Genomic DNA, 23,197 nt, shown 5'->3' with positions numbered 1-23,197 from the left:
ACGGATAGTGGATAAGTGGATATTGGTGAACTTCATTAAAAATGTACCTCTGTCACATTGGAATCAATAAATGTTCAATGTGCTTATTAATCTATGATTGGACATCTACTTTTACATTAACAGAGGTCCTTGGCTTGGATGTAGATGCCATTAATGGCTTTTTTCAGGAGAGCTGTTGCATTGCTTTTGAATGTAAGATTCTTACTAGTGTAAATCAATGTAAATCAAATGTATTGACTTTGTATCATGTGTGTGTGTGACAGATGCAAGATTTGCACTTGGGGCTTTTATTGCAATATTCAAATTCCCAGATGAGAAATTCAGCTTCAAATACCAGGGCTGTGAACAAAATGCAATCCCTTCATCCCAAGCAATTTATCACCTCTGCATACTGTTTACATTTGAAATTCCAGAGTGATGCGAGTACCGAGATAACAGAAGAAACATGTCTTTGCAATCAGAGTTTTAATGGTACTTGCAGGGTATAACAGCACACATTTAATAACATTTTCCAGTTATTTCTCTGCTTGTAAGTTGAGATCAGTATTAAAAATAAAGAAGAGAAAGCTTTTAGGGTTTTCCAAAGTTGATAAATTATTTACTCTTGAGTCAGTTTATAAAATCTTGCAGATAAAATCTTTTCAGATTCTGAGTTTTTTTGCAACCATTTTTAATGAGACAAACCATATGCATGTCACAGTAGCTCTAATAAATATAGGTACTTAAGTAAGTCCTTAACCAGTTTTGGAAAATCCAACCCTTTCTGTGTCATAAGTGTTACTGGAATGAAAGATGTGATCATTCAAATTAAACCCACAGATCTCAAGAGAATTCAAGAGGCAGTGTTCCTCCTCTTCTTTGACCCCTGGGGGTCATACGATGCGAGTCACGGGGCAACCCTGTGTGTCGTCCAGGAACAGAGTTCTAAAGACATCGTCGTAAAAGCTGGGGTGGTATTTGCAGGCTCTGGCACAATCAGGACTGAAATTGACTTCCAGAATCTGAGGCTGCATGATCCTTTCCCCTGTAACACGAAAAACATGATTATCTTTGCAAAATAAACAGGCCATGTGCGTGCATGTGCGCGTGACAAAACCAATCAATATCACCATTGGAAGGCATAGCTCATGTAAGGTAAACACACGTCTCTGAAAATACATAAAACGGACCTCAGCTAATCCCTAACTTGATACCTAACTGATACAATATTCCAATGCTTAAAAAATAAGTCAGGAATGTGGTATTGCAGTGTGGAAGAAACTCAGCCTCCAAATCAGGTTACAGCATTCATTGCAATGCCTTTATTTCACGCAGCATGGAGATGAACAATGCATCGAAGCGACACAAGGTTTCTCTGACTTGATACAAAAAGACATTTAAACACAAAAGTAAACAAAAGTGTGGTTATAATTAAGTCATTTCAAGGTTATCTTTTAAGCAAGCTTAACAGAATACTTTTCCTCAGGGAGGTTGGTTCCCAGGATAATATAAAGATAAGGGAAAATGAAAATGAAATCACACAGTTTGACAACGTCTCCCCAATGCACATAATTCTTATCATGAGTCCAAGGTACCTCCCGGCCTGACACTAATCCTGACATATCTTCTGTAGAGCTTTGCAAGAGAGGTGTATAAAAGAGGGGCAGTGTGTTTTAGAACACCTACATTTTTCCAGTTTTAATTGAAATTGACAGAGTTTCCAATGATCTCAATATATTCTGAAATTAAAGCATAGAACAAATAAACTATTGTAGATTCTGAAAATGGAGGGGGGGCGGGGGGAGAGGGGTACTTGGTCTGAGTAGGAATACAAAATCTCAGAAAATATTGACAATATGACTATGACAATTATTCCTGAACCAGATAGTCTACTGATCAAAACAAGACCATCCACGTTTTGGTAGAAGCAACACACACCCATAGAGAGCTCAAAATGTCAAGATGGAAAACTGTTTACAATGATTTTACATTATTGGATCTGAACTTCTCTGTTTGATAGAACATCAAATAGTATATAATGGATTAATTGTTAAGTTGTTCTGAACAAAACAAGCCTATTTGCAATGAAATCTGATGACAACTGAGTTATCTGTGACCGTCTGAATGAGACCCCTCCCAACCCCCCTCCCCCCCTGGAGCAGACTGCACATTTACCCCCCGGGCTGTGAATGACAGCAGGCGACACGGAAACTGTAAATCGGATGTGTTTGTGAATTATGCGCGCTGGTAACCAGGAGAATAAGCTTTCAAACAATGTGCACGTAGGAATAAAGTGTAACTTCTATGTAAAGGAGCTGCGCATACCACTGCCAAATAATGCTTAAGAGTGTGTAGTAACACAGTATATAACTCTGAAATGTACATTATTTTTCAGTTTTTGGTAACCTAAACTTTATTTTCACCTCGGGCAGTTTACCGCTTACCATTGTACCATTTCAGGTTATTCACTGGACTTGAACTGCTTCATTTTCAATAAAAACTGGAAAAATGGGGGTGTTCTAAAACTTTTGATTGGTAGTGTACATTTTTAAAGAAAGTGTTAAACACAATTAACTACTAAAAATGATGGACAATTGTATTTGCTGTAACTTTATTGTGATTACTGACTTTGAGATGCAGGGAAATACAGAGTCTAGAAGAAAATCATCAAATAGTTCAGACAAAGGGACATCTGGGAAACACTGCATCTCAGAGTGTATACAAGCCCCAAATACAGGAACCAATAGATTCTCACCTTCAGCATTTGCATCCCATTTCAGCATGAGGTCAATAGCATAGACGGCTCTGGAAGCAGGGTAGGCACAGATGCCGTAGGGGGCTGGCCTACTACAGGCGGCCTGGAACAGCTCGGCAAAAGACTGAAACAAGCCCTCCTTCGAAACAAAGACACGCTTCATTAAAATCCCCAGCTCCACAACCCAGCCTAGAAATTAATTGGTAGTAATATAGTGGCCAATCTGTTACTAAAATACATTTCATTCTCCCTCTTCGCCATCTTCCACAAAAGCAAAATGTACCCCCATGTTCTATTCGCTGCAACTTGTCTCGCAATTCACCATAGAACTACGGTGGCCCTAAAGTGCAACTGCTGAAAAAACAAATGAGCGCGTGAAACATTTTCAGTAGCGGCCCTAAAGCACAACTGCTGTGAAAATAAAAGCACCTGCGACATTCTGAACAGCTGAAAAAATAAAGCAGCGGCTGCGACATTTGGAACTGCTGGAAATATTAAAGCGCCTGCAACATTTTCAGAAGCGATTACGGAAAGGGAGGGTACTTTGTAAAATATATATTGACTTATGCCACTGAACAGCAAGCAAGTCACGTTGGCCAGGCCTGCTTCTCCCCGGAAGAGACAACAGCATTTGAGAAAGGGGCGCAGTGCGCGAAGGCTAAACACAAGTGGTAAGTATTCATATTAATATTTTTGAAATCTTCTGCTCTCTATGCACTTTGTGATGACATATTAAGAGTTAGGGCTGTCTTAAAATAAATTAGAAATGAATGAAAGCTTAGGGTAACACTAATTTACCTAAACGTATATTTTCTTACGGAATTACAGTACTCAGCCTATACTTAATATTTTGTCTGTTACTGTTAGTTATTAATTTACTGTAGAAGCTTTATTTTCTGTTAACTGTATTTGAAAGATTTTGCATTTAAAAAAGTAGTCCTGATCCAATGTAAATTACATTCACTGCTGTCAGCAATGACGCCCTCCATTTTTTTTTTTTATTAATGAGTGTTATTCTATCTTTTGGAATTGTTCTCAGATTTGTAGCCTGCCCTACTTATGAGTGACCAGACATTGTAATTTACATTGGATGAGCACTACTGATACCCTAAGCTTTCATTAATTTCTAATTTATTTTAGGACAGCCCTAACTCTATTAATGTCACCACAAAGTAGATAGAGAGAAGAAAATCACAAAAATGTTCCATTATGAGTGTGTCCTGGAGGCACTACCTTGGTCAGAGCGCAACGGTCATGAGTTTCAAAGGACACTTCAGGTCTGATATCTGAGGAATCATAATTTCCCCCATCTAAAGACAGGAAGCAGAGGCAGGGCTGAAAATCTGCATGTAATACTTGAAGTTTGCCTTCTGAGAACTTTGAAAATGTGTCACTAAATGAATCACACAACCGTTGCATTGTGCCTCCGGTCGGAATAAACAAGGAACAGAAACCCAGAGACGAGACACGCTAAAGACAGCTGTCTGAAAGTCTGCCTATTATGATATTGCATAAATAAAATCTTCACAGAAATATAACTTCCCCCATCTTAAGAAAATCTGCATTTATTGTGATGTTAGGCTCAGGCCCATAAGGAATCAGGACGGCAGGATTGTGAATTAGTCCAGTACATCTATGCATGCGTTTCTCACAGGTAAGGTAGAAACTAGCATCAATACTTCTACCTGTGGGAGAAACTGTTAATGAAGACATTTCTCTGGATTGCTGAGAAGGAGACCTTTCTCCAAAAACGAGGTCAAGTCACAGCTGTGGATAAGGAATCGGACACCATGTGCCAACCCCCGGCCTTGAAGTGGAAGACACTACAGGCACCTTTATCTCTAAACAAAATAACCAATCATTCCTGTACCTTTCCCTAATCTGCGAGGGTGTTTCTGTGAGTGTCTAGCTTGTGATAAGGTTTCTCATTAGCCATAGTCAGGGGGTCAGTTGAAGGGTGCATTTAAGTTGGTCATCTATGTTTTCCTGTATTCCATCTGCCAGACTAGTTCAATATATATGTTTTGTATAAACTCGGTGTGCTGAAGTTAAATATTAAAAATTGCAGACCTAGAGAATATTTTACACCACACTTTTGTATGTCCAGACCCAGAGCCAAAAAGTGCGGCCATTGAGTAGGTGAACGGTTGAAATACTCTGGAATGTTCAAAACTCCACTTTTTTTTTTTTTCTCTGCCACACTGTTTACATGGTTGTAAGACAGTACAAAGACAATCTGTTTTTCTTCAGATAATTGATTTTGTACCCCTTAGATAGATTAGACAACACATCTAAATATCTTCAGCTAAATACACGGACATCACTTTAGCAGTTACATGAACCTGCATACAGTTCACATACAGTTTTTAGTGGTATTACAATGTTCAAATGAGGGAAAGCAGCGTGTTAGGAATACTTGAAGTTTGCCTTGTGGGGACTTGGAAAATTCATCACTGAATGAATCACACAACCGTTGCATTGTGCCTCTGGTCGGAATAAACAAGGAACAGAAACCCAGAGACGAGACACGCAAAAGACAGCTGTCTGAAAGTCTCCCTATTACGACATTGCATGAATAAAATCTTCACAGATGTATACGTATCACTGGCACTGATGGTGGTTTGCATGATGTCACAGGGAGAAAGACTGTTTTACAGTTTTAAATGACTTGCACAAAGGATGAGAACATCAGTAGAACAGAATAAACAATGTTGACTTAGCTCAGCAACCATAGGAGTAAACAAATATGGAAATAGAAACACTATTGCAAAAGGAACCACATTTCTAACTTGATGGTGGCGTGATAAGGCTAAAAGCTTTTCACATGACGAGCCGTTATGGGGTTTTTTGAAACCATTTGTAATCAGGCGATGTTAACTCCAATAAACAAATGTACTTTTAAGTAAATCCATTACCCAGAATGCTATAGCGAAGCAGAAAATTACACTTTAAAGGAAAAAGGGGTAGTTTGAATTAAATAAAAAACATACCAAGCAGTACATATTCAGATTACAGATATTATTCTTATTTACAAAGAATATAAACAATCAAATAATTCCTGGCACAATACAAACTGGAAAACCAAATTCGCATCTGCAATACAATAATAATAATAATAATGCAATAATTTATCATGCCTTTTCTTATGACAAACAAAAATTCTAATTCATGATTTTGAGCCAGAGCCCCATCTGAAAGAGAGTTCAAGTGGATGTAGAGGCCCAACAGATCTTGGGTATTAGGATGCCCTCACCTATCCAATACAATTCCCCTTGGGTTCTGAGTGATAATGTTGTGAAATTGATACTACCTGGACGTCCTTCCAGGGGTATTCTGGGTACTGCTTCTCAAACTGAGGAATGAAGTCATCATAATGGACCTACAGAAAGGAGAGGAAAAAAGTAATGCATTAAACAGGGAAGGGAAACAAGCAGCTTTTATGCAGTGGTGCTAATTCAGCAAACCTTAGGGAGGGCAAAGTTGAAATATTTGTCTGCATTTGGTGCTGAAAGAACAGCTTTGGTCTATCAGAATTCAAAGCAGCAAATAGGACTTTCCCACCCGCCTTACTACAATAACAAAACATGGTCGTAATGATACAGAAAGCTGACAATAGGAACTGTACATGTACAGACTGAAGTTGTCAAGGAAGATTTGCAACTTTGTTAAAGTTTTGAAACAATGCCTTGCTGTAGGTGTAAGATTTCAGACAAGAATGGGGTTGAGGTTGGTTCCTGAATTTTATAACAAATAATAGGTTACAGTGAGGGAAAAAAGTATTTGATCCCCTGCTGATCTTGTACGTTTGCCCACTGACAAAGAAATGATCAGTCTATAATTTTAATGGTAGGTGTATTTTAACAGTGAGAGACAGAATAACAACAACAAAATCCAGAAAAACGCATTTCAAAAAAGTTATAAATTGATTTGCATGTTAATGAGGGAAATAAGTATTTGATCCCCTATCAATCAGCAAGATTTCTGGCTCCCAGGTGTCTTTTATACAGGTAACGAGGTGAGATTAGGAGCACTCTCTTTTTTCCTGTCCACAGAAGCAATCAATCAATCAGATTCCAAACTCTCCACCATGGCCAAGACCAAAGAGCTGTCCAAGGATGTCAGGGACAAGATTGTAGACCTACACAAGGCTGGAATGGGCTACAAGACCATCGCCAAGCAGCTTGGTGAGAAGGTGACAACAGTTGGTGCGATTATTCGCAAATGGAAGAAACACAAAATAACTGTCAGTCTCCCTCGGTCTGGGGCTCATGCAAGATCTCACCTCATGGAGTTTCAATGATCATGAGAACGGTGAGGAATCAGCCCAGAACTACACGGGAAAGAAAAGCACATGTACAGGCCCGTCTGAAGTTTGCCAATGAACATCTGAATGATTCAGAGGAGAACTGGGTGAAAGTGTTGTGGTCAGATGAGACCAAAATCGAGCTCTTTGGCATCAACTCAACTCGCCGTGTTTGGAGGAGGAGGAATGACCCCAAGAACACCATCGCCACCGTCAAACATGGAGGTGGAAACATTATGCTTTGGGGGTGTTTTTCTGCTAAGGGGACAGGACAACTGCACCGCATCAAAGGGATGATGGACGGGGCCATGTACCATCAAGTCTTGGGTGAGAACCTCCTTCCCTCAGCCAGGGCATTGAAAATGGGTCGTGGATGGGTATTCCAGCATGACAATGACCCAAAACACACAGCCAAGGCAACAAAGGAGTGGCTCAAGAAGAAGCACATTAAGGTCCTGGAGTGGCCTAGCCAGCCTCCAGACCTTAATCCCATAGAAAATCTGTGGAGGGAGCTGAAGGTTCGAGTTGCCAAACGTCAGCCTCGAAACCTTAATGACTTGGAGGGGATCTGCAAAGAGGAGTGGGACAAAATCCCTCCTGAGATGTGTGCAAACCTGGTGGCCAACTACAAGAAACGTCTGACCTCTGTGATTGCCAACAAGGGTTTTGCCACCAAGTACTAAGTCGAAGGGGTCAAATACTTATTTCCCTCATTAACATGCAAATCAATGTATAACTTTTTTGAAATGCGTTTTTCTGGATTGTTTTGTTGTTATTCTGTCTCTCACTGTTAAAATACACCTACCATTAAAATTATAGACTGATCATTTCTTTGTCAGTGGGCAAACATACAAAATCAGCAGGGGATCAAATACTTTTTTCCCTCACTGTACATAAAAATAGCATTCTCTGTTAGCCAAGGTGCTTCCAGTAAGTATGCCGAGCAAAAACCACAAATGGGAGCAATATCATTATGCTTCAGGAAACATATATAATTCAGATGCAAAAGAGAGAACAGGAACCAATGGGCACTGAGCCAAGTACACAAGACTTCCATCAACTCATTCATGTTTTATTGTTTACTGGATTGAAGAGATAAAATTGTGTCTCCGTAGGCCTCTCAAGGGAGGTGGGGCTTTCTGCGGCACTATATGTGTCTCATATTGCTGGTGGGTTAAATAATAGTACTCAGAGCTGAAAGTGAGAAGTCAGATTCATACCAGAGCATAGGCCACAAACTGTGCCACAACATTGCCCTGAATTTGCCACGACAATGGTTTTGAGTTCTGAATTTTGCCTTTGTGAAGCAAAATTGTCTTCTCTGGCTTCTGTTTGAATTTTCATTAAAGAGCCCTGACACTGAGGTCCAGGTGGGCTGGTAGCAGCAATAGTTTTGAATGATTTAGATTGTCCTTGATCTCAATTAAACACTAAGTGTCTTTATTTTATAGAGCTTTATTTCTATGTTACTGGATTACTGGATTTGTAATTATTATGATTTATTTCTTAGCAGACCTTATCCGGGGAGACTTACAGTATACACAAGAAACAAGAAATTTAAAGCAAGAAAATTTTATAAATGGCAAGATAAAACTGCTAACAGAAACAGATGATTGAATCTGTATGAATATGACTCTACTACTGCATGTTTGTGAAAAATAAAGAATGTTGGGTTTGACAGTGTCAGAGAATGTATTTTTTATTTATTTTGATGATTATTAATCTGTGATCTCTACACTGATTAATGTATTGTGAATGTTTAGCTAACCACTGAATGTGCCTTCTGCATTTTACCAACATTGTCCTCTTGTGACCAGTGCCTATATTTTAATAAATGTGGGTTTCTATTCAAGATATTCTCTGTTTGCTGTGTATTTCTCTATGGGAAATTCTCTACTGCTGGTATGGTACAGAAAACAGACTTCTCCCCTTTGACCTAACTCCCCACATTCCTGGGGGCCCTGCTAGACCCTAGCCTAACTATGTGTCCAAAAGTTACCTGTCCTCTGACTGGCTCTCAGCCAAATACCCCAAAAGAGGCCCAGGGGTTGGTTTTCACTTTTTAGATTGATATATTTTTTTATCACGCACCCAACTCATGTTGTGGTGGCAAGATGTGATTGGTCAAAGAAAAACGTATAAAAGGGGAAACAGACAAAGACAAAGTTAGAAGAACACCTACAAGGAGAAGACAGGACCAGAGAGAGAGAATGAATGGCAGGAAAGTTCTAAGTCCACAGGCCAGGACAGTATCCAGGGTACCTGCTTAAGTTGGGCTCCTTCTGTATAGTTCATCACAGTGAAGTGCTTTTGGTAGTCATCAAAATGATCCAGAGAGAATGGCCTGAAAACAGAGAAATTTACATGAATGAAAATGTAAAAAAAAAGTGATGCCAGTTCAGGCCCCATCACCATACTGTATATTACTGCTCTCAGTGCATGTGATGAAATCTGAATTCTTATCAATAAGACATCTTGGGGAAAACAATTAAATGTTATCCTATGGATGTTTTTTTTTTTTTTTTTATCAGCACACCTTCCAGAGTTCAGACACTCAGGCCAGCTTTTTTCAGATCATCAGAGGGGTGAAATGAGGTATATGTCACAATACAGAAAATTAATAAAGTCACATGGAGAGTATGCATCTGTGTTTTAAATTCCTTCCCAATTGTTTAATATTGCAGAGCAGACAGTCAAGAGCAGAATGTCTCAGGAGGTCACTTTAACTGTAAAACAACGCTGTTCTGAGCAAGTTCATAATCATTCTGGCAGAAGTGATAAGCAAGCCACAATATTTAGAAAAGCAATTGTCGGCACTGCGAGATGAGTGAAAATCTTTTGCGGTTGCATGGAAAAACTAATGTACCCAACATCCCCCCCCCCCACTGGATATATCACAGTACTTCTGAGAATATTAGTCTGCCTGTTCTTTTTGACCTTTCTGCGATCTTCCACAGTGCTAGATAGATAGTAAATACAGTGCGGACCACTCAATACTACTTTCCATGTGATAGTCATGCAAATGCTTCAGGGGATGTCATTCTAAAAACTTGCAGCTGTGATTGGACGATTTAGCCTTTCAAAGTAGGAAGAGAACAAAGAAGAAAGAGCAGGATGAGCCGACAGACTAGTGGACAGTTCAGATGCTGGCCCTCTATCACAGGTCTTCAAGGAGCAGAGGGTTTTATTTGTTATTTTTTAGCAGACTTACAATTATTCCAATATATCACATTATTTTTACATACAATAACCCATTTATACTGTGTTTTAACTGGAGCAATCTAGGTACTGTGGTGTTCCCCACCTGGGATTGAACCCTTGGCCACCTGCTCCAGTTGACAACGAACAAGCAGAGTCCAGTTCAGATTAAATATTTGTTTCCACTGACTGCAAGAAGGGAAGCCCAACCTACAGCGATCAGTATGCTTAGTGGAAACATTTCATCGGTTTAGTCCGGAACAAAGCCTTAGACACCCATTTTAATTGACGCACATTACCAAGTGGTGTCTACAATTCAACGTTCGTCTGGCATGTCACTTTGCCGGGACCAGATGGTTTAACCACAACCTATATTCTGCATTCTACAGATATTGTGTGTCTTTGAAGTTTCAGTGACAATTTCACAACTCTCAACTTGGCTCCTTGCCTGTTGTTGAGGTCTTGTTCTATGCACTCCTGAAGAGGCACGGATGGCAGTCTTAGATGTCCAGAGGGTCTGCTCCACCACTGTTGCTGGGGTATAGACAGTTTAGGCAGACTTGACTCACATTGGCATTACACGAGGTCACATATACAGTGAGGGAAAAAAGTATTTGATCCCCTGCTGATTTTGTACATTTGCCCACTGACAAAGAAATGATCAGTCTATAATTTTAATGGTAGGTGTATTTTAACAGTGAGAGACAGAATAACAACAACAAAATCCAGAAAAACGCATTTCAAAAAAGTTATACATTGATTTGCATGTTAATGAGGGAAATAAGTATTTGACCCCTTCGACTTAGTACTTGGTGGCAAAACCCTTGTTGCCAATCACAGAAGTCAGACGTTTCTTGTAGTTGGCCACCAGGTTTGCACACATCTCAGGAGGGATTCTGTCCCACTCCTCTTTGCAGATCCTCTCCAAGTCATTAAGGTTTCGAGGCTGACGTTTGGCAACTCGAACCTTCAGCTCCATCCACAGATTTTCTGTGGGATTAAGGTCTGGAGACTGGCTAGGCCACTCCAGGACCTTAATGTGCTTCTTCTTGAGCCACTCCTTTGTTGCCTTGGCTGTGTGTTTTGGGTCATTGTCATGCTGGAATACCCATCCACGACCCATTTTCAATGCCCTGGCTGAGGGAAGGAGGTTCTCACCCAAGATTTGACGGTACATGGCCCCGTCCATCATCCCTTTGATGCGGTGCAGTTGTCCTGTCCCCTTAGCAGAAAAACACCCCCAAAGCATAATGTTTCCACCTCCATGTTTGACGGTGGGGATGGTGTTCTTGGGGTCATTCCTCCTCCTCCAAACACGGCGAGTTGAGTTGATGCCAAAGAGCTCGATTTTGGTCTCATCTGACCACAACACTTTCACCCAGTTCTCCTCTGAATCATTCAGATGTTCATTGGCAAACTTCAGACGGGCCTGTACATGTGCTTTCTTGAGCGGGGAGACCTTGCGGGCGCTGCAGGATTTCAGTCCTTCACGGCGTAGTGTTACCAATTATCTTCTTGGTGACTATGGTCCCAGCTGCCTTGAGATCATTAACAAGATCCTCCCGTGTAGTTCTGGGCTGATTCCTCACCGTTCTCATGATCATTGAAACTCCACGAGGTGAGATCTTGCATGGAGCCCCAGACCGAGGGAGACTGACAGTTATTTTGTGTTTCTTCCATTTGCGAATAATCGCACCCACTGTTGTCACCTTCTCCCCAAGCTGCTTAGCGATGGTCTTGTAGCCCATTCCAGCCTTGTGTAGGTCTACAATCTTGTCCCTGACATCCTTGGACAGCTCTTTGGTCTTGGCCATGGTGGAGAGTTTGGAATCTGATTGATTGATTACTTCTGTGGACAGGTGTCTTTTATACAGGTAATGAGCTGAGATTAGGAGCACTTATTTCCCTCATTAACATGCAAATAAATTTATAACTTTTTTGAAATGCGTTTTTCTTGATTTTGTTGTTGTTATTCTGTCACTCACTGTTAAGATACACCTACCATTAAAATGATAGACTGATCATTTCTTTGTCAGTGGGCAAACGTACAAAATCAGCAGGGGATCAAATACTTTTTTCCCTCACTGTATATAATTATGACGTATACAATCTTTCAGTTCCTCTTTAGCTGCACATATATACTTTGGGAAAAACAACTACATATAAGGCATTTCTCATTGATATTTCCTCTTTTCATGGAAACATTTTTAAATATTTTTAGTTACCCTTTTCACCCAGCCTTCTTCAGTCTGGCTTGACATTACTTTTGTGCAGCAAAATATTTGCTCCTATCTGTGAGAAGCATCAACATGTTACACATACCTTTATATATAAATGAATGTATGTACATATGGATCAGTATATAAATAGAATAAAAACATATAAATACTGAGCATAGATTAACCCCTTAACTTTTGCTTTCAGTTGCGATTTCAATGTAATTGTGTGATACCAATTTTGCATCATGCTTATCATAATAAATGATTACTGTGATTAATGTACAATAGGCTGGCTCTGCCTTTTCTGATACCTTGTGAGTCTTTAATATTTTACTTGCAGAAAAATGTGTCCAAAAAGATATTACAATTCTCAAAACTACAGATGAAAGCACTGACCAAGTTCAGGGGACTCTTGTTATCACCCAGTTCAGCTGTGCTTTTTAATCATCTACAAACACTGTGTCTGGCGTGATCACTACTAACCTACATCAATACAAAACTGGAATTAGACCAGGGAAGAAAGCCGAGGCAGAAACGTGTCTTTCCAGATAATCCTCAGAAGGGTTTAACTGAATCTGATCCTCACCACCTCTTTAAGGTTCTTTCTTAAGGAAAAACCCTCAAGTTTGCAATAACCATTTATTTAATAACTCAAGTGTAATGTGAAACTAATATCTTGTGATTACATTAATAAAATATGCATAAAGCATGTGTTGAGTTACGGAAAAAAATATTATACCTGAGGAAGTCTGTAAGATTGCAAAACTATTTAAAAAGTATGTCTCAAATAATGAGAAGTTTGTTCATTATCATAACAGGTGCAGCAGTGTGCTTCTGAGAAAGTCTATTAATTAAGGAAGTTGGCTAACTATGACGGAGATACAAGAACAGACTCGTAGTTAAGCCACATCAAAGGACATAAACACGAGAATAAGTTAAGAAGTAATGCCATATGTATAGAAATAGGTAATGTGTGTAACCAAGTGAAGCGTAGTGTGCAGATGCTGATTTTCTCTTAATTAAGTATAATATTGAATTTGTGTAACCACCCAATCAATGAATTATAGAATGTACACACTTCTAGAATGTTTGCAACTATAAAAATGCTTGTATTCCTTTGTTTGGAGAGACTGTCTGGACAGGTACCCTCCCACGCCGGTGTGAATAAAAACTCCTGAATGTGATCAATGCACTGACTTCTTCCTTGCCTGACTCACTCCTTGATACCCTATTCTCCCCTGCTCTTCACAGCAGGCAGCCAGTGCTCTGAAATAAAATGTCTTCTCTGCTCAATCTGCCTCTTACACCCCTTCTTGGTTTTTCTTGTCATCTTAAAGGTTAAACCAAACAATCACAGTTGCTCATGAATCCAGTATGAATCATACTAGGTAGTTCACGTGGGGCCCCATAGATTTAATTGTCTCAGGTTGCTTTGATCACATTCTCAGGAGAAGGGGACCTCTGATTTGTGGGACGTCACAGTTTGGTGAAGAACTCAGAAAGCCTACATACACAGAAGCTCATAGAACATATGGAATTGAAATGCTTATTACTGCAGGATATTTGGGATCATTAGAAAGAGAAAAATACAGTTACCCCCTCGCAGAAGATACACTTCTATTAGATTATGCCAAGATGAAGTGAAAACTGCATTCAAGTACCTGTTGGAGAAGCGCAACCAGAACACATTATATGCGTAGAGCTGCAGGGGCTGCACTGAGCGCAGGAGGACGATGTACCGGATGTCAAACTTCACTGGGCCGACCTCCTGCCTCTCAAACAGCACTGGCTTCTCCAAGTACTTGCATACCACCTAGAAAATCACAAAGCTTTTTGGTCAGAGATTCACATTGAAACAGAACTGCTTGTTATACTTAGGGCCTCATATCCTATTAAAATATTAATGAGACATCTCATTACAATGCTTTAGGATATTATTGTGTGTCTATGTATGTTTCTATAATACGACCCAACATTTTTTACTTTTCTTTATATTTTGGCTTTACAAATTCCTAACAATCATGTGATTTGTTTTTACCAATATGCTTTACTGCAAGCCAGGCATTTATTGAACTTTCCTACTTGGCAGGATTGCATTTTCTAAAAGGTATTATGTGATTGGAAGCATGGTATCATGTTTCTGGGCTTGCGATTGGTGACCTACAACTCAGGAATGTTCAAAAGTGAAATACAGGCTATGAAGAGAGAAGAAAGAGAAAAAAAGGGAAAGAAAGAGAGCTTCATTATTATTATTATTTATTTGAACGTATTTACTTATTCATATTCATTGATTGAAAATGTGTTTTAATTATTACTAGTTATTATCTATTATTCATGTATATTATTAATGATGATCATTTATCTTTTAAAGTTCATGCCAACACAGGGTAGACTGCAAGAATGCTAGAGACGCATTAACATTTCTTTTCTGAATCAAAAACGAATGGGGTAATTCTTATTTCTTTATAGGCTGATGCATTATTTTAACATTATTCTGATTATATTTTTCTGGTTATACTAACATTATTGGATTATGATGATGATTCTTCTTCTCACTTAATTGAACCTAAGTAATTATTACCATTTTATGATCATAAACATCACTTAACAAGTGAACAATGCCACTTCTAGTTTAGCTAAAGCATCAAAAAACATATGCATGCAAAACATATGCGTGCAGGAATGATCCATGTTAAAACTGCATCCTTTCTGTAACATTTCAGTGGATAATGTAAATTAAAAATAAAACTCCTTATATACTCCTGTATAAGAACAGAATCCATTAGTATTCACTGGATAGAAGGGTTTCTTTTCAACACATTTCACTCTGTAATGACAAAATATAACTCATTTAATCTGGATTTAATTTCCAGATAAACTTTAGGACTAGTGGTGCTTTACATACCAGGAAGATATTAATGGAAACAAGATTTCAAGTTGTTTAAAAATCATTTAAAATAACTTGACAGTTGCATCATAATACTTTAATATAGTCTTGTGATTATATGCCAGCCAAATAAATTATCATTGCATACTTCTAACTTACTCCCATTACACTTTCAACTGAATAGCTTTTCATTTATAATTATTTTACTTCCAATTTACATGTAGGCTTGTTGATTGAATGAAACACTTTAACAAACACTCTGCCATCTTATCAACATTGAATTGAACTCAGGGTGGAGAATCATAAATGTCCTGCAGAAGATATTCAATCAATCCCAAAATATTTAGTCACCTTTGGAGTGCTCTCCCTTTGGCGGATGACATAGTTCAGGTTATTAGTGATGTGAGTGTCCAGACCCCGTGCCAGGTTCCAAGGTTTACAGATCCAATGATTGTCCTGTCCTCTGTAAAACCAACACAGAGCAAAAAGTCAGTCCTGCCTTACCTTTCAGCTTCTCTAAAACATCCACATGTATATACTTTGTGACACATGCAGTTCACTCATGAAGGGGGCACTATTTAGTAACTTGGTAGAAGCATTTATCCATTTTCTTTTAACCCCCGCCCAATGTTTAATGGGGAAATCATTACCTTTCGTATTACTGAAGGCTTCGGATTATGATCTTTTAAAAAACTTTAGTCTTCGTAAAACTGAAACTGACATTACAGAATGGTATGTGGCCCCAACTTGAATAGAAACTCTCAATGTGACCATTTCAGAAGTTTCATGTTATGATACAGAAAACAATAACTGACTGAGGTAAATCTGAATGTATAGGTTTAATTTTTCACTAATGAATACAGGGTTCCCACACTTTCTTAAACATCAAATTCAAGGACTTTTCAAGGACTTTCCAGGCCCATTTCAAGGCCTTGATTTATTTCTCAAATTCACAAACTTTCAAGCATTTCAAGGACCCGTGGGAACCCTGTGAATAGAGCATATGGGAAAAGGGGTTAAAACTTTTTTTTTTTTAAAGCACCAGATCTGACACTTCTTTACCTCTCCTGGTTTTGCTGGTAGTGGCTGATAAACTGTGGTAACTCTGTTTTGAGGTTAAAAGTCCTCGGTAACCATTTGGCCCCTTCCGTGCCCCCGACTCTCCTGGCCACGGATGCTAAGCAGTCTTTCACGGTCACCATAGTCTCGCAGGGGAACTGGTTTAGAAGGACATGTGGGCGTTCCTCACTCAGCTTCCTGCAGCACGAGGTCAACAAAAAAGGACTCAATAATGTGAGATGCAAAACTCCCAACACACAGCTGGTCACCACTCAAAGTGTTGCCAGCCACTTCAAAGCAATTATTTTCAGACTTCAGGAAGTCTCCATTCCCTTTTTTGTTGATTTGTCGAGAGATTGATGTGTGGGGGATACTGAATACTGTAGGAGATGTGGAAGGCAGGACACTGAGAAGATACAGGCCGAGTCCCCATGAAACTAGGAGCAGCTTGGCATTTTAGGTTTTCCTGAATGATACCTGTAGAGGAACCCTCAGCAACCTCTGAGACTTGATGCAATTGGTTGTGGCCATGTAGAATCTATTGTGGAAGGAAAGCTAGAAATTACTTTTTCTCAAATGCTTTACTTCATATATACTTAAGAAAGATATGGTCAAGTCAAGAGACAGGCCAGAAGGTCGTTTGACCTATGTTTGTTATTTACAATGAGCATCTTGGAGGCAATGTCAAACAGTATGATTTAAGTGTCTGCTCCCTAATACATGTATTGACCAATTAACTATTACCTATAATGATATACATTATGTTTTGCTAGCTTTTAAGATAACATAGTAATGACTTGTTTATTATAACCAGATATTTGACTTCTGTGTGTATAAAAGCCTCTGACTTTTCGTATTGAGTCTTGGAATATGGAAGCTTCTTGATTCACTGTTCCTCCCAACGTTGCGTGTAATAAAGGCATTGCAACGAACCATCCTGATTGAAGGCTGAGTTTCTTCCACACTATGTTCTTACCTATCTACTACTTTTGCCCTGAATATCTAGTCATTTAAATGCTGTACTTTAAATATCTAGAAATTTAATATTGAAAAACAAAAAACAACTGTATTTATGTTTGGGTCGGCACTTAAACCACTACTTTTTGTATTGGATTCACTTCGTGAACAAGTTTAAGATCAGTGCGATGTAACAGTTTTTAACAAGTATTCAGATTCATAGGAGTTTTAAGCTTCAGACATGTAACACTGACAAAGGTTGGAAAACATTCTACGAGTGAGCAGGATGGCTCGTTCGCTCTGTGCCATCGCAAGCTGATGCTCAGTTTTGGGGTCTCCTAAACACATTGACTAGAGACAGTGCACCACTCACTTTAAGTGTTTCTCTCTGCAGAGCTGAAGTACTTTTAAAGCACCCAGACAAGGGTAATGTTGAGTCTGTGAAGTGTAGTGAGTATCTCAAACACAGCAGGGAGGCAAACAGATGCTGCTTTGAAATTATTTGAGGGGAAAAAAAAAAGAAAAGAAAAAACTAACCACAGCAAAGCGGTTCAAGAAAACCAAAGAATTCTATAATGTAAAGCAAGCAGAATCATTCTTGATTGCGATAATTCAAATATAAAATACATTTGTAGAATTAATTAATTCAGCCACGTATAAATGTCTATTGTTCTGTAAAACACAGGCAGTAGCTGTCACACATCGGTCCACAGTGATCACACTGGAATGCAAGGATGCCAAGACTGAGTCATTGTGGCCACAGTGATTACATCAGCTCTTACTGTCTGGAAAGGCAATTGTGTGAACAGTAGAAATGTGGGGTGGGTACAGTATTTTTTGCCCTACATGTTAGATAATGGAATTCAAATTGTATTGTCTGCAAGGTGTGTGTGTTGTTTTGTTATACCACAGTGAAGACTGTTTCCATCCTGTGTGTAGTTTGTTTTGTTCACTTTTGTTTTGGCCTTCATGCCAGTTTATTTGTGTTTCTTCAATAAAAGTGTTGTTTTTATTACCTGTGGTTCTGTCTTTGAGCCTCAATTCCCGGCCACCCCATCACACACACTTTTGTGGGGCTTCTTCTATTAATTCAGCATTGAATACTTTTTCAACAGTAGTTGGTACATCTGTTAACCTTGTATGTATTATAGAGGTGAACTCATTGTTATAAGTCACTACGGTATTACCACACTTGCCACGAGTATTGACGTGTCTTGCTTGTACCCGTGTCCAGAAGTCGGTAGCATTTTTTAAATTGTAAAATTAAATCAGTAGGATCATTCTCTCTGTTAAACTCAAGGTGATGAATCTTCTTGTTTAAAAAGTCTACCTTAAATCAGACCAAATCAGAATAACAGGAAGAAAGTAACCGAACAACTTCTCCAAAAGTCATGGACCATAATATGCATTAGGTAATGAAGATGTATAAGTGTCCGCAGTTGCCTTTGATTTTTGTTTATTCTTCTCCCCAATACCGTGGAGAAATTGATTTAATTTTGACTTCTATTTCATATTACAATAACTTCCTTATTTTACAGTCAAAAAGTCAGTTTTTACCGTTTTGACCAGGCACCAGTAGATGCCCAGCAATAATTGCAATTACATAAATCTGATGCATCTAACCCCTTGAGCTATTCAATTTGGGAATGTACATTACATTTCACCCCCCTTTGTCTGAGTTACAATCCTTATTTTTTTCTGTAATTGCACAAATACACCAGCCAGCAGTGAAAACGTGTATTTTCCACTATATTTATAAATTACATATATAATGGAATATAAACAAATAAATAAGTAGATATGTACAGAGCACCGCAAATTATGCTTAAAAAGCAACTTAATCCTTATACTTTTTTTTTTTAACACGCGTTCGACCGTCGTTCATCCCTCTTCGACTCCCAAAGCACAGGTTGCGTTGTGTTGCCAGCAGCTGCTGCTCACATCACACAGGGATCCCGCCCCGTGCCTGCGCAGTGCCTCCACACCGTCACTCCCGGAACCAAGAGAATCAGCCAAAATCAAATCAAATCGCATCCCCCGCCCCAATGCTAATCAGTGTTGTGAAACTACTGAATCATACATTATGAAAACATAATTAGATGGATGTTATCAAGGGAGTAGAATATACTATGTATTGTGGACTGATCAAGTTTATGTGTAAATACTTTGACATTAACGTTTTAGCTGTCTCCTGTCGTATCGATTTTCTGGTGGAAAATATGCCACTCATGCTCCGTTTCTCCCATCTCAATGTATATCATATTGCTACACCAGATTGCATGATTGTTTAATGTCAGTCATGTTTAATTGTGTTTACTGGCCCTCGCGTCTTATGCGTATTATAACTGTTTTTGCCACCAGAGCAGTTGTTGGGGTAAAATTGCTTTCCAGTAAGATACTAGTTAAAACTTGTTCTTATAAGGGTTTCCTTGTTCTTATAAGGATTTCTCTGTTCAGGCTTATCTGTGTGCCAGATAGAGATGATTTCTACTGCCGTGGACATTCTTTAGTTAACGAACCAAAACTATATAACATGTTCTTATCAGTATAGTGTGTGCTGTGTCCTTGGTACCAGTGCTTCCATGTCTGGATGAAATATTGTTTTCCCAATTATAAAGAATACCTCATGAATTATTGCTTCCTGTGTTTCGGAACTGCCTCGGAACATACAGTATGCCAAGAAAATATCATCCAGGTTTGGGACGGCCCCGAACCTCCTTTGAAATATTGCTTGTAGATGTATAAAAGGCTGTGTGAAACGTTCAATAAACGAAGATAAACGAACAGACATTGTCAGTGACTTTACTTCCCGGGCCTGTCTCCTGCTGAGAGTCTACACTGTTACTGGAAGCGCTCACTGGGGTGCCTGATTCACTGGGACCCGAAGGGTTGCTTCAACTGAAGCATTATACCTTAACAGCAGTTATCCGCCAGAGTATTTCAAAAAAGCCTTCAATACGGGCCAAAATAGTATCAATTTGATGTGCTAAGAACAGCACAGTGTGCCGGAGCCTCCGCATTGTCCGCACAGCAGCACATACAGACTCAATGTGCTGTTGCTTTGGTCTAAATCTGTGAGAAACCACGCCCCATTCATTTGAATATACCAAATGGAAATGTGCCATTATGAAATATTGCCATGAAATACTGCAATGTAGCATCATGAAAAACATAATTAAAAAAATACTATTTATTTATATATTGACTCATTTATATATTTATTTATACATTTATATATTTATTGCCTCATTTATTTATTTCATAGCCATATTTATTTATTTATTTATTTAATATTGACTCAAACGGCATTCCATACTCTTCAACAGTACCCCCTTCCTCTCCCATCACACCCAAACCCCCCACCGATCAAGCTTCCTTTTCTTCATTCTCGCCTCTCTCAGATGCTGAAGTTTCTGCTCTCCTCCTACGTCACAAACGTGTGCCCTGGACCCTCTTCCTTCTCGCTTCCTCCAAGCGTCCGCTCCTGATCTTCTCCCCTTCATCTACTCCCTCCTTAACTCCTCACTCCTCTCTGGCTGTTTCCCCTCTGCATTTAAACAAGCTGCTGTCATCCCTCTCCTCAAGAAACCAACCATTGACGCCACCTCTCCTCAGAACTACCACCCTGTCTCCCTACTCCCCTTCCTCTCAAAGACTCTCGAGCGGGCGGTCCACCGTCAGCTCTCGGACTTTCTGTCCCAACACTCACTCCTTGATCCTCTGCAATCCGGCTCACTCCACTGAGACGGCTCACCTGGCAGTCACTGACTCCCTCAGCTGTGCTCAGGCAGCCTCCCTCTCCTCAGTTCTCATCCTCCTTGACCTCTCTGCCGCATTTGACACCGTCGATCACTCCATCCTCCTCTCCTGCCTCGCTGACCTTGGAATCTCTGGGACTGCTCTCACCTGGTTCTCCTCCTACCTCAGCGACCGGACCTACCAAGTGACATGGCAAGGCTCCAAGGCTCCGTCCTGGGCCACTCCGGTTCTCTCCCGCTCCATGGGCCCCCTCATTGCATCCCATGGTTTCTCCTACCACTTCTATGCTGATGATGCCCAGATCTTCCTGTCTTTTCCCTTTTCTGACCCTCTCATCCCCTCTCGCATCTCTTCTTGCTTGTCTGCTATCTCCGCCTGGATGCACTCGCACCACCTCAAGCTCAACCTCTCCAAATCGGATCTCCTGTTCTTCCCCCACTCTTCCTCACCTTCTGCTGACCTCTCCATCTCGATCCCCTTGGAATCCACCACACTCTCTCCATCTTCTTCCGCTAAAAATCTCGGAGTGACCCTCGATCCTGCGCTCTCCTACATCCAGCACATCACCACGCTGACACGCACCTGTAGATTCTTCCTGAGCAACATATGCTGAATCTGTCCCTTCCTCACTGACACCTCGACTCAGCTGCTCGTCCAGTCACTGGTCCTCTCCCGCCTGGACTACTGCAACTCTGTCCTGGCCGGCCTGCCTGCAACTACTACCCGCCCGCTCCAGCTCATCCAGAACTCGGCGGCTCATCTGATATTCTCTCTGCCCCGTTTCGCACACGCTACTCCACTGCTCCGCTGCCTCCACTGGCTCCCAATACCGGCACACACTGTTCAAGACACTGACCCTCACCTACTGCTGTCTCAACCACACTGCACCAAGTTACCTTCAGACACTCGTCTCTCCATACAGTGAGGGAAAAAACTATTTGATCCCCTGCTGATTTTGTATGTTTGCCCACTGACAAAGAAATGATCAGTCTATAATTTTAATGGTAGGTGTATTTTAACTGTGAGAGACTGAATAACAACAAACAAATCCAGAAAAACGCATTTCAAAAAAGTCATAAATTGATTTGCATGTTAATGAGGGAAATAAGTATTTGATCCCCTATCAATCAGCAAGATTTCTGGCTCCCAGGTGTCTTTTATACAGGTAATGAGCTGAGATTAGGAGCACTCTCTTTTTTCCTGTCCACAGAAGCAATCAATCAATCAGATTCCAAACTCTCCACCATGGCCAAGACCAAAGAGCTGTCCAAGGATTGTAGACCTACACAAGGCTGGAATGGGCTACAAGACCATCGCCAAGCAGCTTGGTGAGAAGGTGACAACAGGTGGTGCGATTATTCGCAAATGGAAGAAACACAAAATAACTGTCAGTCTCCCTCGCTCTGGGGCTCCATGCAAGATCTCACCTCGTGGAGTTTCAATGATCATGAGAACGGTGAGGAATCAGCCCAGAACTACACGGGAGGATCTTGTTAATGATCTCAAGGCAGCTGGGACCACAGTCACCAAGAAAACAATTGGTAACACACTACGCCGTGAAGGACTGAAATCCTGCAGCACCCGCAAGGTCCCCCTGTTCAAGAAAGCACATGTACAGGCCCGTCTGAATTTTGCCAATGAACATCTGAATGATTCAGAGGAGAACTGGGTGAAAGTGTTGTGGTCAGATGAGACCAAAATCGAGCTCTTTGGCATCAACTCAACTCGCCGTGTTTGGAGGAGGAGGAATGACCCCAAGAACACCATCCCCACCGTCAAACATGGAGGTGGAAACATTATGCTTTGGGGGTGTTTTTCTGCTAAGGGGACAGGACAACTGCACCGCATCAAAGGGACGATGGACGGGGCCATGTACCATCAAATCTTGGGTGAGAACCTCCTTCCCTCAGCCAGGGCATTGAAAATGGGTCGTGGATGGGTATTCCAGCATGACAATGACCCAAAACACACAGCCAAGGCAACAAAGGAGTGGCTCAAGAAGAAGCACATTAAGGTCCTGGAGTGGCCTAGCCAGTCTCCAGACCTTAATCCCATAGAAAATCTGTGGAGGGAGCTGAAGG

The 23,197-nt window shown here is 40.3% G+C and overlaps 1 protein-coding gene across 3 annotated transcripts in view; it reads right to left on the bottom strand.

Moving 5' to 3' along the window:
- Window positions 1-448: 448 nt before the first annotated feature.
- The window catches only part of ttll12 (tubulin tyrosine ligase-like family, member 12), a 37,533-nt gene continuing 14,784 nt past the window's right edge, over window positions 449-23,197 (bottom strand). For 2 of the 3 annotated variants that reach the window (XM_066705266.1, XM_066705267.1), the window contains 7 exons: window positions 16,404-16,598; window positions 15,693-15,804; window positions 14,116-14,267; window positions 9,300-9,381; window positions 6,045-6,113; window positions 2,735-2,873; window positions 449-1,024 (listed from right to left, as the gene is read on the bottom strand). In XM_066705266.1, coding sequence (XP_066561363.1) covers window positions 873-1,024; window positions 2,735-2,873; window positions 6,045-6,113; window positions 9,300-9,381; window positions 14,116-14,267; window positions 15,693-15,804; window positions 16,404-16,598 — 901 coding nt within the window. In that variant the 3' untranslated portion in view covers window positions 449-872. The remainder of the gene's footprint in view (window positions 1,025-2,734; window positions 2,874-6,044; window positions 6,114-9,299; window positions 9,382-14,115; window positions 14,268-15,692; window positions 15,805-16,403; window positions 16,599-23,197) is intronic. The other variant, XM_066705269.1, reaches the window with a different exon arrangement.

Source organism: Amia ocellicauda, chromosome 5 (genome assembly GCF_036373705.1).
Source record: "Amia ocellicauda isolate fAmiCal2 chromosome 5, fAmiCal2.hap1, whole genome shotgun sequence".
Classification (NCBI taxonomy): domain Eukaryota; kingdom Metazoa; phylum Chordata; class Actinopteri; order Amiiformes; family Amiidae; genus Amia; species Amia ocellicauda.
Note: the sequence above shows the minus strand (reverse complement) of the source record. Positions and strands in the feature narration are given on the sequence as shown.